A 12,289-nucleotide genomic window follows, 5' to 3' on the forward strand; every position below is an offset into this window, starting at 1 on the left:
CCAACACCCAACACCTTAACCACTACACCACTCTGGCTCTCTGTGGTTATTAGCACAGTAGTAAAATACTTAATAAACAGCATGAAGAAAGGCCTGCCCCTGATCTCAGCTTCCCCAGACTTACCGCTAACTATGGAAAGTCCTAGGTGCGTATTACAATATGCCACAGTATGGGATTCAGGTAGACCTGCAAGAAAATAAGGAAATAAATGAGGTACCTGAATACCCTTATACCCTTAGTGCTCACTAGAGTTGAAAGACATTTGCTCAAAAACTCTTCTCCCCGCACCCTGAGTAAAAAATCTCTTTTTTTTTTCTCTGAGCAAAAAATCTCTGCTCTCCTCTCTGCTTGAATAAAAATCCTCTAGCTTCATAATTCATAAATCCTTTGTGTCCTTCAACTTTTCTCTGCTTGAGTAAAAACTCTCTGGTTTACTTTATAGTTCATAAATGATTACTTTTCTTCCTTCTGCTTTTCTCTGCTTGAATAAAAATTCTCTGGCTTTATAGTTCATAAATTATTATTTCTCCTCCTGCTTTCCTCTGCTTGAGTAAAACGTCTCATAAATCATTATATTTTCCCTTTCTGCTTTTCTCTGAGTACAAAGTCTCTGACTTTATAGTTCATAAACCATTTTCCCCCTTCTGCTTTCTTCTACTTGAGTAAAACATCTCATAAAACATATTTCCTTCTTTTCTCTGCTTGAGTAAAAAGTCTCTGTCTTTATAGTTCATAAATCATTGCTCCTTCTTTTCTCTCCTTCAGTAAAAACTCTCTGTCTTTATAGTTCATAAATCATTGCTCCTTCTTTTCTCTGCTTGAGTAAAAAGTCTCTGTCTTTATAGTTCATAAATCATTGTTCCTTCTTTTCTCTGCTTGAGTAAAAAGTCTCTGTCTTTATAGTTCATAAATCATTGTTCCTTCTTTTCTCTGCTTGAGTAAAAAGTCTCTGTCTTTATAGTTCATAAATCATTGTTCCTTCTTTTCTCTGCTTGAGTAAAAAGTCTGTCTTTATAGTTCATAAATCATTGTTCCTTCTTTTCTCTGCTTGAGTAAAAAGTCTCTGACTTTATAGTTCATAAATCATTGTTCCTTCTTTTCTCTGCTTCAGTAAAAACTCTCTGTCTTTATAGTTCATAAATCATTGTTCCTTCTTTTCTCTGCTTGAGTAAAAACTCTCTGTCTTTATAGTTCATAAATCATTGTTCCTTCTTTTCTCTGCTTGAGTAAACAGTATCTGTCTATAGTTCATAAATCTTTTTTATTATTATTATTAATTTTTATTCAAATTTTCAAAAACAAAAAAACAACACAAAACAAAAACAATTATACAAAAAAAATAAAATGTTGACTTCCGATTTGTCGCAGATCAAATCAGTTGTAGGTCTACAATATATAACAATCCTGTCTCTAAAATTATATTACAAAATCACTTTCCTCCAGTAGTTATCTTAATTAATCATCAAATCTCATAAACATTACTTTATTCTTTCCACAAAAAGTCCAAAAGAGATTTCAATTCCTTGAGAGAGATATCTTTCAATTTTTCTCCAAATAAACATGTCGCTTAATCCATCTTGATTCAAATCTGTTAGGTCCAGTAATTTCAATAGCCATTCCTCCATTATCTATATTAATTCCATCTTCCATCTTCAATAATCCTGTTAAATCCAGTAATTTCAGTAGCCATTCTTCCATTATCAGTATCCCATAATAATCTTGTTGTCATAGCCATAATCCCAATAAACATATCGATTAATCCATCTCGTCGAATCTATTAGGTCCAATAATTTCCATAACCATTCTTCCATTACCAATATTAATTCCATCTTCCATCTTCAATAGTCCTGTTAAATCCAGTGGTTTCAGTATCCACTCATCCATTATCAGTATCTCATGATGATCTTGCTGTCATAGCCATAGTCATATAACAAGAGTCTGATGGGAATTTCCCCCTTCACAAATATGTCCTTGCCATCAATTCTAAATATGTTGCTGAAATATTGTTGTAAAGTCACTTCTCTGCTCTTCTTTTTTACAAAATGCACTGGCTCATCTCTTAAGAGTTTTTCCACTGTCACATATTTGTAATTAATTCCATAGATTTTTTCTATGTCAAGCTCCATCACATCATTCCAGTCAAGAAAATTATCCAAGACGTTGATAACTTTATCACTAATATCTTCATTAGTTTCTTCAGAGACAACGTTGAATTCCAAATAGTAAACTTTATTTCTAACATCCGTAAACTCCAGATCTTTTTCCAATTCCTCATTTGTTCCAGTCTCCATGGCTTGTATCTTCCCTTTAATTTTTCTTTTCTCATCTCTAATCCCATCAAAATCCTCTTTCACAGAATCCCCTATTTTTTTAAACTCCTGCATCATTTTGCTAAGTTCAATTTTCATCTCCTGTCTGCCCTGTCTCAGGGTTTGTTTCATTATCTCAATCTCACTCATTATTTTCTGAAACATAATTTCTTCCATGGTCTCAGTCACTTTCCTGGTTGTCATTCTTAAAACCACAAAAACAAAAAATTATTTCAGCCACAATTGGGTTAATGTTTCAGGCTTGCAGACATCAATACAGCCTGTCTCATCTCTTATATATTCAGGAAAACAAAACAAGTTTAGTTCCCAGCTTCAAACAGTTAGTGGCGTCGTGAGTAAGCAGATTCGTCAAAATGAAATAGACCAAAAAAAAAAATAGTTCCAGACATGATACTCCAAAGTTCATAAATCAAATTTGTTTATTTTTTTCCCTCCTTGAAATAAAAATCCCTCTTCCGTTAATATCTTTAGAATGCACTTCCAGACCCGCTTTTTGCAATAAAAACAAAGATAAGCTTTTTTCGATTTCTTTCCTCCTTAGTTTCGTGAGTGAAAGAGAAATTTTTTAACTCACCCAGTTCTTTATAGCTGATTCATTGACAAATCTCTTTTTGGTGCAACAATTTAAACCAAGTAAAAAAAAATGGAAAGAAGGATGCTTGCCTGTTAGTTCGTTTTTCTTTGAAGAAAAGATAAACGTGTCGCTTAATCAGCAAGAGCTTTGATGGAAGTCCGTCCGGCATTCGCTGGCTGAACTTTCTCTCATAAATTAATGAAATCCAGTCCTCCCAACAAAAACAGGCTTTGTGGTTAATCTCACGTTTCTCCCTGGCCGGGAGAAAATCTTAACCAGTCAAAAAAAAAACATTCTGACTGATTAAAGCTGAAAAAATTTCATCTAAGACAAGAGCTTGTCTCAGAGGCAGCACAGGCGAATCACCCTTCCCGGAAGTCTCGCCCGTCTATAGTTCATAAATCATTGTTCCTTCTTTTCTCTGCTTGAGTAAAAAGTCTCTGTCTTTATAGTTCATAAATCATTGTTCCTTCTTTTCTCTCCTTCAGTAAAAAGTCTCTGTCTTTATAATTCATAAATCATTGTTCCTTCTTTTCTCTGCTTGAGTAAAAAGTCTCTGTCTTTATAGTTCATAAATCATTGTTCCTTCTTTTCTCTGCTTCAGTAAAAGTCTATCTTTATAGTTCATAGATCATTGTTCCTTCTTTTCTCTGCTTCAGTAAAAGTCTATCTTTATAGTTCATAAATCACTGTTCCTTCTTTTCTCTGCTTCAGTAAAAACTCTCTGTCTTTATAGTTCATAAATCATCTTTCCTCTTTCTGCTTTCCTCTGCTTGAGTAAAACGTCTCATAAAAATGGTACTTCCTCCTTCTGCTTTTCTCTGGCTTTATAGTTCATAAATCATTTATTTTTCCTCCTGCTTTTCTCTACTTGAAGAAGTCATCTCTGGCTTTGCCAAGGAGTGTATATCTCCCCAGCATGCTGATTTTTTTAAACCTTACTCAACCACCCAACTTGATGTGACAAACAGCAGGAATAGAAGTACAAATATCCCCAAGACACAAGTGCTTCTGAGAACTTACCACCAACTCTATGAGGGCCAGGTTGCATACTTCGGATGTGGAATCTCCTTTGATCTACAATAAAATAATAATGAGACAATCTGAGGCATATGGACACCCCAAAAAATTTGGTCCCCAAAATTTCCTTTCTATCTTTTCTTCACAAATGTTCTCTGAATGGGGACATATTCTTCTACAGCCCCTGGAGTTCTTACCATTAAGTCCTTGCATATTTCTTCTCCTGCTAACACTGGGCTCCCACAGCCTCCACTCTCAACGTCTTATTGAATGTGTACATACTGATGCATGTTGCACCTCTATTTATATCATCTGGAAAAAATGATGGTGATTACTCACCAGATGGTGGCAGCAGCAGCTCTCATCCCCATTAGTGCTGAGCCAGTGGTTTGCATATATTAGTCTTGCTAGGAAAGCAACGTTTTGCAAGACAGGGCATTTCACATACTGTTATGACAAATTGTGGACTACAATTTAGTTGTCAGGAATTCAGAGTTTTTGCTTCTTGTTATGAATTTAGGCATCTGATGTCTAATCCAGAATATCGTCAGGCAAAACTATTAACTGAATATTATTTAAGGTAAAGGAAACAAATACTGATGTTTGCTTAGTTTTATTAAACTACAGGGTAGCACCTTTAGAACACAGATTTTCTTCTGCAGAGTTGCTGTTCAGTTCACCCTCGTATTTGGTTGTTGTTGCTGATGAAACACACACACACACACACACACACACACACACCCCTCCTTTCAGGAGCACACCGGAAACAGCTACAAGCACTGCCGGAAATGAAATGAAAGCAGGGAGGAAGTGGTGGGCACAGAAAGGGGAGAAGCAGCACCAATCATATGACGCTCCTCCTTTCAGGAGCACACCAGAAACAGCTACAAGCACTGCTGGAAATGAAATGAAAGCAGGGAGGAAGTGGTGGGCACAGAAAGGGGAGAGGCAGAACAAATCATATGACGCTCCTCCTTTCAGGAGCACACCAGAAACAGCTACAAGCACTGCCGGAAATGAAATGAAAGCAGTGAGGAAGTGGTGGGCACAGAAAGGGGAGAAGCACAACAAATCATATGACGCTCCTCCTTTCAGGAGCACCGGAAATAGCTACAAGCACTGCCGGAAATGAAATGAAAGCAGGGAGGAAGTGGTGGGCCAAGAAAGGGGAGAAGCAGAACAAATCATGTGACGCTCCTCCTTTCAGGAGCACAACAGAAACAGCTACAAGCACTGCCAGAAATGAAATGAAAGCAGTGAGGAAGTGGTGGGCACAGAAAGGGGAGAAGCAGAACAAATCATGTGACACTCCTCCCTTCAGGAGCACCGGAAATAGCTACAAGCACTGCCGGAAATGAAATAAAAGCAGGGAGGAAGTGGTGGGCCCAGAAAGGGGAGAAGCAGAACAAATCATGTGACGCTCCTCCTTTCAGGAGCACCGGAAATAGCTGCAAACACTGCCGGAAATGAAATGAAAGCAGGGAGGAAGTGGTGGGCGCAGAAAGGGGAGAAGCAGCACCAATCATGTCACACTCCTCCTTTCAGGAGCACCGGAAACAGCTACAAGCACTGCCGGAAATGAAATGAAAGCAGTGAGGATGTGGTGGGCACAGAAAGGGGCGAAGCAGAACAAATCATGTGATGCTCCTCCTTTCAGGAGCACCGGAAATAGCTGCAAACACTGCCGGAAATGAAATGAAAGCAGGGAGGAAGTGGTGGGCACAGAAAGGGGAGAAGCAGCACCAATCATGTCACACTCCTCCTTTCAGGAGCACCGGAAACAGCTACAAGGACTGCCGGAAATGAAATGAAAGCAGTGAGGATGTGGTGGGCACAGAAAGGGGCGAAGCAGAACAAATCATGTGACGCTCCTCCTTTCAGGAGCACCGGAAATAGCTGCAAACACTGCCGGAAATGAAATGAAAGCAGTGAGGAAGTGGTGGGCACAGAAAGGGGAGAAGCAGCATCAATCATATGACGCTCCTCCTTTCAGGAGCACACCAGAAACAGCTACAAGCACTGCCGGAAATGAAATGAAAGCAGTGAGGAAGTGGTGGGCACAGAAAGGGGCGAAGCAGAACCAATCATGTGACGCTCCTCCTTTCAGGAGCACTGGAAATAGCTGCAAACACTGCCGGAAATGAAATGAAAGCAGGGAGGAAGTGGTGGGCACAGAAAGGGGAGAAGCAGAACAAATCATGTGACGCTCCTCCTTTCAGGAGCACCGGAAATAGCTGCAAACACTGCCGGAAATGAAATGAAAGCAGGGAGGAAGTGGTGGGCCCAGAAAGGGGAGAAGCAGAACCAATCATGTGGCGCTCCTCCTTTCAGGAGCACCGGAAATAGCTACAAGCACTGCCGGAAATGAAATGAAAGCAGGGAGGAAGTGGTGGGCCCAGAAAGGGGAGAAGCAGAACAAATCATGTGACGCTCCTCCTTTCAGGAGCACCGGAAATAGCTGCAAACACTGCCGGAAATGAAATGAAAGCAGTGAGGAAGTGGTGGGCCCAGAAAGGAGAGAAGCAGAACAAATCATGTGACGCTCCTCCTTTCTGGAGCACCGGAAATATCTGCAAACACTGCAGGAAATGAAATGAAAGCAGGGAGGAAGTGGTGGGCCCAGAAAGGGGAGAAGCAGAACCAATCATGTGACGCTCCTCCTTTCAGGAGCACCGGAAATAGCTGCAAACACTGCCGGAAATGAAATGAAAGCAGGGAGGAAGTGGTGGGCACAGAAAGGGGAGAAGCAGAACAAATCATGTGACCCCGAGTGGAGCAGTTTGGAGCTTCATTTCCTTCAATTTATTAGCTTAGCCCCATATTGGGTGAACCTGAATTTACAATGGAAAAGATTGGCGTTGTTTGAGGATAAATAATGTCATGTAGACTGTATAGATTAAATGGGAATACAAACAGCTGCAAACGCACAGTAAACCAGCGTGAACAAGCCCTACATCAGTTTTTAAAAAATCATACTGTTCTTGGCAACCTTGAAATTGTTAGCTGTGAGAGTTAAGTGAATGCAGGTTTTTTTCAAAATGTGGTTTCAAAGGGATGTGGGAACAGTTTTCATAAATAATACATTGTTCCTTCTTTTCTCTGCTTGAGTAAAAAGTCTCTGTCTTTATAGTTCATAAATCTTTGTTCCTTCTTTTCTCTGCTTGAGTAAAAAGTCTCTGTCTTTATAGTTCATAAATCATTGCTCCTTCTTTTCTCTGCTTGAGTAAAAAGTCTCTGTCTTTATAGTTCAGAAATCATTGTTCCTTCTTTTCTCTGCTTGAGTAAAAAGTCTCTGTCTTTATAGTTCAGAAATCATTGTTCCTTCTTTTCTCTGCTTGAGTAAAAAGTCTCTGTCTTTATAGTTCATAAATCATTGTTCCTTCTTTTCTCTGCTTGAGTAAAAAGTCTCTGTCTTTATAGTTCATAAATCATTGTTCCTTCTTTTCTCTGCTTGAGTAAAAAGTCTCTGACTTTATAGTTCAGAAATCATTGTTCCTTCTTTTCTCTGCTTGAGTAAAAAGTCTCTGTCTTTATAGTTCAGAAATCATTGCTCCTTCTTTTCTCTGCTTCAGTAAAAAGTCTGTCTTTATAGTTCATAAATCATTGTTCCTTCTTTTCTCTGTTTCAGTAAAAAGTCTGTCTTTATAGTCCATAAATCATCTTTCCTCCTTCTGCTTTTCTCTGCTTGAGTAAAAAGTCTCTGTCTTTATAGTTCATAAATCATTGTTCCTTCTTTTCTCTGCTTCAGTAAAAAGTCTCTGTCTTTATAGTCCATAAATCATTGTTCCTTCTTTTCTCTGCTTGAGTAAAAAGTCTCTGTCTTTATAGTTCAGAAATCATTGTTCCTTCTTTTCTCTGCTTGAGTAAAAAGTCTCTGTCTTTATAGTTCAGAAATCATTGTTCCTTCTTTTCTCTGCTTGAGTAAAAAGTCTCTGTCTTTATAGTTCAGAAATCATTGTTCCTTCTTTTCTCTGCTTGAGTAAAAAGTCTCTGTCTTTATAGTTCATAAATCATTGTTCCTTCTTTTCTCTGCTTGAGTAAAAAGTCTCTGTCTTTATAGTCCATAAATCATTGTTCCTTCTTTTCTCTGCTTGAGTAAAAAGTCTCTGTCTTTATAGTTCATAAATCATTGTTCCTTCTTTTCTCTGCTTGAGTAAAAAGTCTCTGTCTTTATAGTCCATAAATCATTGTTCCTTCTTTTCTCTGCTTCAGTAAAAAGTTTCTGTCTTTATAGTCCATAAATCATTGTTCCTTCTTTTCTCTGCTTCAGTAAAAAGTCTCTGTCTTTATAGTCCATAAATCATTGTTCCTTCTTTTCTCTGCTTGAGTAAAAAGTCTCTGTCTTTATAGTCCATAAATCATTGTTCCTTCTTTTCTCTGCTTCAGTAAAAAGTCTCTCTCTTTATAGTTCATAAATCATTGTTCCTTCTTTTCTCTGCTTCAGTAAAAAGTCTCTGTCTTTATAGTTCATAAATCATTGTTCCTTCTTTTCTCTGCTTCAGTAAAAAGTTTCTGTCTTTATAGTACATAAATCATTGTTCCTTCTTTTCTCTGCTTGAGTAAAAAGTTTCTGTCTTTATAGTTCATAAATCATTGTTTCTTCTTTTCTCTGCTTGAGTAAAAAGTCTCTGTCTTTATAGTCCATAAATCATTGTTCCTTCTTTTCTCTGCTTGAGTAAAAAGTCTCTCTCTTTATAGTTCATAAATCATTGTTCCTTCTTTTCTCTGCTTCAGTAAAAAGTTTCTGTCTTTACAGTTCATAAATCATTGTTCCTTCTTTTCTCTGCTTGAGTAAAAAGTCTCTGTCTTTATAGTTCATAAATCATTGCTCCTTCTCTTCTCTGCTTGAGTAAAAAGTCTCTGTCTTTACAGTTCATAAATCATTGTTCCTTCTTTTCTCTGCTTCAGTAAAAAGCCTCTGTCTTTATAGTTCATAAATCATAGTTCCTTCTTTTCTCTGCTTGAGTAAAACGTCTCTGTCTTTATAGTTCATAAATCATTGTTCCTTCTTTTCTCTGCTTCAGTAAAAACTCTCTGTCTTTATAGTTCATAAATCATCTTTCCTCTTTCTGCTTTCCTCTGCTTGAGTAAAACGTCTCATAAAAATGGTACTTCCTCCTTCTGCTTTTCTCTGGCTTTATAGTTCATAAATCATTTATTTTTCCTCCTCCTTTTCTCTACTTGAAGAAGTCATCTCTGGCTTTGCCAAGGAGTGTATATCTCCCCAGCATGCTGATTTTTTTAAACCTTACTCAACCACCCAACTTGATGTGACAAACAGCAGGAATAGAAGTACAAATATCCCCAAGACACAAGTGCTTCTGAGAACTTACCACCAACTCTATGAGGGCCAGGTTGCATACTTCGGATAGCAATACGCAGGAAGATGTGGAATCTCCTTTGATCTACAATAAAATAATAATGAGACAATCTGAGGCATATGGACACCCCAAAAAATTTGGTCCCCAAAATTTCCTTTCTATCTTTTCTTCACAAATGTTCTCTGAATGGGGACATATTCTTCTACAGCCCCTGGAGTTCTTACCATTAAGTCCTTGCATATTTCTTCTCCTGCTAACACTGGGCTCCCACAGCCTCCACTCTCAACGTCTTATTGAATGTGTACATACTGATGCATGTTGCACCTCTATTTATATCATCTGGAAAAAATGATGGTGATTACTCACCAGATGGTGGCAGCAGCAGCTCTCATCCCCATTAGTGCTGAGCCAGTGGTTTGCATATATTAGTCTTGCTAGGAAAGCAACGTTTTGCAAGACAGGGCATTTCACATACTGTTATGACAAATTGTGGACTACAATTTAGTTGTCAGGAATTCAGAGTTTTTGCTTCTTGTTATGAATTTAGGCATCTGATGTCTAATCCAGAATATCGTCAGACAAAACTATTAAGTGAATATTATTTAAGGTAAAGGAAACAAATACTGATGTTTGCTTAGTTTTATTAAACTACAGGGTAGCACCTTTAGAACACAGATTTTCTTCTGCACAGTTGCTGTTCAGTTCACCCTCGTATTTGGTTGTTGTTGATGATGAAACACACACACACACCCCTCCTTTCAGGAGCACACCAGAAACAGCTACAAGCACTGCCGGAAATGAAATGAAAGCAGGGAGGAAGTGGTGGGCACAGAAAGGGGAGAAGCAGCACCAATCATATGACGCTCCTCCTTTCAGGAGCACACCAGAAACAGCTACAAGCACTGCTGGAAATGAAATGAAAGCAGGAAGTGGTGGGCACAGAAAGGGGAGAAGCACAACAAATCATGTGACGCTCCTCCCTTCAGGAGCACCGGAAATAGCTACAAGCACTGCCAGAAATGAAATAAAAGCATGGAGGAAGTGGTGGGCCCAGAAAGGGGAGAAGCAGAACAAATCATGTGACGCTCCTCCTTTCAGGAGCACCGGAAATAGCTGCAAACACTGCCGGAAATGAAATGAAAGCAGGGAGGAAGTGGTGGGCACAGAAAGGGGAGAAGCAGAACCAATCATGTGATGCTCCTCCTTTCAGGAGCACACCAGAAACAGCTACAAGCACTGCCGGAAATGAAATGAAAGCAGTGAGGATGTGGTGGGCACAGAAAGGGGAGAAGCAGAACAAATCATGTGACGCTCCTCCTTTCAGGAGCACCGGAAATAGCTGCAAACACTGCCGGAAATGAAATGAAAGCAGGGAGGAAGTGGTGGGTACAGAAAGGGGAGAAGCAGCACCAATCATGTCACACTCCTCCTTTCAGGAGCACCGGAAACAGCTACAAGCACTGCTGGAAATGAAATGAAAGCAGGGAAGAAGTGGTGGGCACAGAAAGGGGAGAAGCAGAACCAATCATGTAACGCTCCTCCTTTCAGGAGCACACCAGAAACAGCTACAAGCACTGCCGGAAATGAAATGAAAGCAGGGAGGAAGTGGTGGGCACAGAAAGGGGAGAAGCAGAACAAATCATGTGACGCTCCTCCCTTCAGGAGCACCGGAATTAGCTACAAGCACTGCCGGAAATTAAATGAAAGCAGGGAGGAAGTGGTGGGCCCAGAAAGGGGAGAAGCAGAACAAATCATGTGACGCTCCTCCTTTCAGGAGCACCGGAAATAGCAGCAAACACTGCCAGAAATGAAATGAAAGCAGGGAGGAAGTGGTGGGCACAGAAAGGGGAGAAGCAGAACCAATCATGTGACGCTCCTCCCTTCAGGAGCACTGGAAATAGCTGCAAACACTGCCGGAAATGAAATGAAAGCAGGGAGGAAGTGGTGGGCACAGAAAGGGGCGAAGCAGAACCAATCATGTGATGCTCCTCCTTTCAGGAGCACCGGAAATAGCTGCAAACACTGCCGGAAATGAAATGAAAGCAGGGAGGAAGTGGTGGGCACAGAAAGGGGAGAAGCAGAACAAATCATATGACGCTCCTCCTTTCAGGAGCACACCAGAAACAGCTACGAGCACTGCCGGAAATGAAATGAAAGCAGTGAGGAAGTGGTGGGCACAGAAAGGGGAGAAGCAGAACAAATCATGTGACGCTCCTCCCTTCAGGAGCACCGGAAATAGCTACAAGTACTGCCGGAAATGAAATGAAAGCAGGGAGGAAGTGGTGGGCCCAGAAAGGGGAGAAGCAGAACAAATCATATGACGCTCCTCCTTTCAGGAGCACCGGAAATAGCTGCAGACACTGCCGGAAATGAAATGAAAGCAGGGAGGAAGTGGTGGGCCCAGAAAGGGGAGAAGCAGAACAAATCATGTGACGCTCCTCCTTTCAGGAGCACCGGAAATAGCTGCAAACACTGCCGGAAATGAAATGAAAGCAGGGAGGAAGTGGTGGGCACAGAAAGGGGCGAAGCAGAACCAATCATGTGACGCTCCTCCTTTCAGGAGCACCGGAAATAGCTGCAAACACTGCAGGAAATGAAATGAAAGCAGGGAGGAAGTGGTGGGCACAGAAAGGGGCGAAGCAGAACCAATCATGTGACGCTCCTCCTTTCAGGAGCATCGGAAATAGCTGCAAACACTGCCGGAAATGAAATGAAAGCAGGGAGGAAGTGGTGGGCACAGAAAGGGGAGAAGCAGAACAAATCATGTGACGCTCCTCCTTTCAGGAGCACCGGAAATAGCTGCAAACACTGCCGGAAATGAAATGAAAGCAGGGAGGAAGTGGTGGGCACGGAAAGGGGAGAAGCAGAACAAATCATGTGACCCCGAGTGGAGCAGTTTGGAGCTTCATTTCCTTCAATTTATTAGCTTAGCCCCATATTGGGTGAACCTGAATTTACAATGGAAAAGATTGGCGTTGTTTGAGGATAAATAATGTCATGTAGACTGTATAGATTAAATGGGAATACAAACAGCTGCAAACGC

General features: G+C 40.3%; 1 protein-coding gene across 16 annotated transcripts in view; it reads right to left on the reverse strand.

The window, feature by feature from the left end:
- The window catches only part of LOC133375369 (uncharacterized), a 32,867-nt gene that overhangs the window by 14,549 nt on the left and 6,029 nt on the right, over positions 1 to 12,289 (reverse strand). For 4 of the 16 annotated variants that reach the window (XM_061606959.1, XM_061606957.1, XM_061606958.1 and 1 more), the window contains 2 exons: positions 9,259 to 9,330; positions 3,929 to 3,982 (listed from right to left, as the gene is read on the reverse strand). In XM_061606959.1, coding sequence (XP_061462943.1) covers positions 3,929 to 3,982; positions 9,259 to 9,330 — 126 coding nt within the window. Of the gene's footprint in view, positions 1 to 124; positions 188 to 3,928; positions 3,983 to 4,122; positions 4,285 to 4,560; positions 4,600 to 9,258; positions 9,331 to 9,470; positions 9,586 to 12,289 lie in introns of those variants that run through there. The other 12 variants (XM_061606952.1, XM_061606961.1, XM_061606960.1 and 9 more) reach the window with 9 other exon arrangements.

Source organism: Rhineura floridana, unplaced genomic scaffold, assembly GCF_030035675.1.
Source record: "Rhineura floridana isolate rRhiFlo1 unplaced genomic scaffold, rRhiFlo1.hap2 scaffold_19, whole genome shotgun sequence".
NCBI lineage: Eukaryota > Metazoa > Chordata > Lepidosauria > Squamata > Rhineuridae > Rhineura > Rhineura floridana.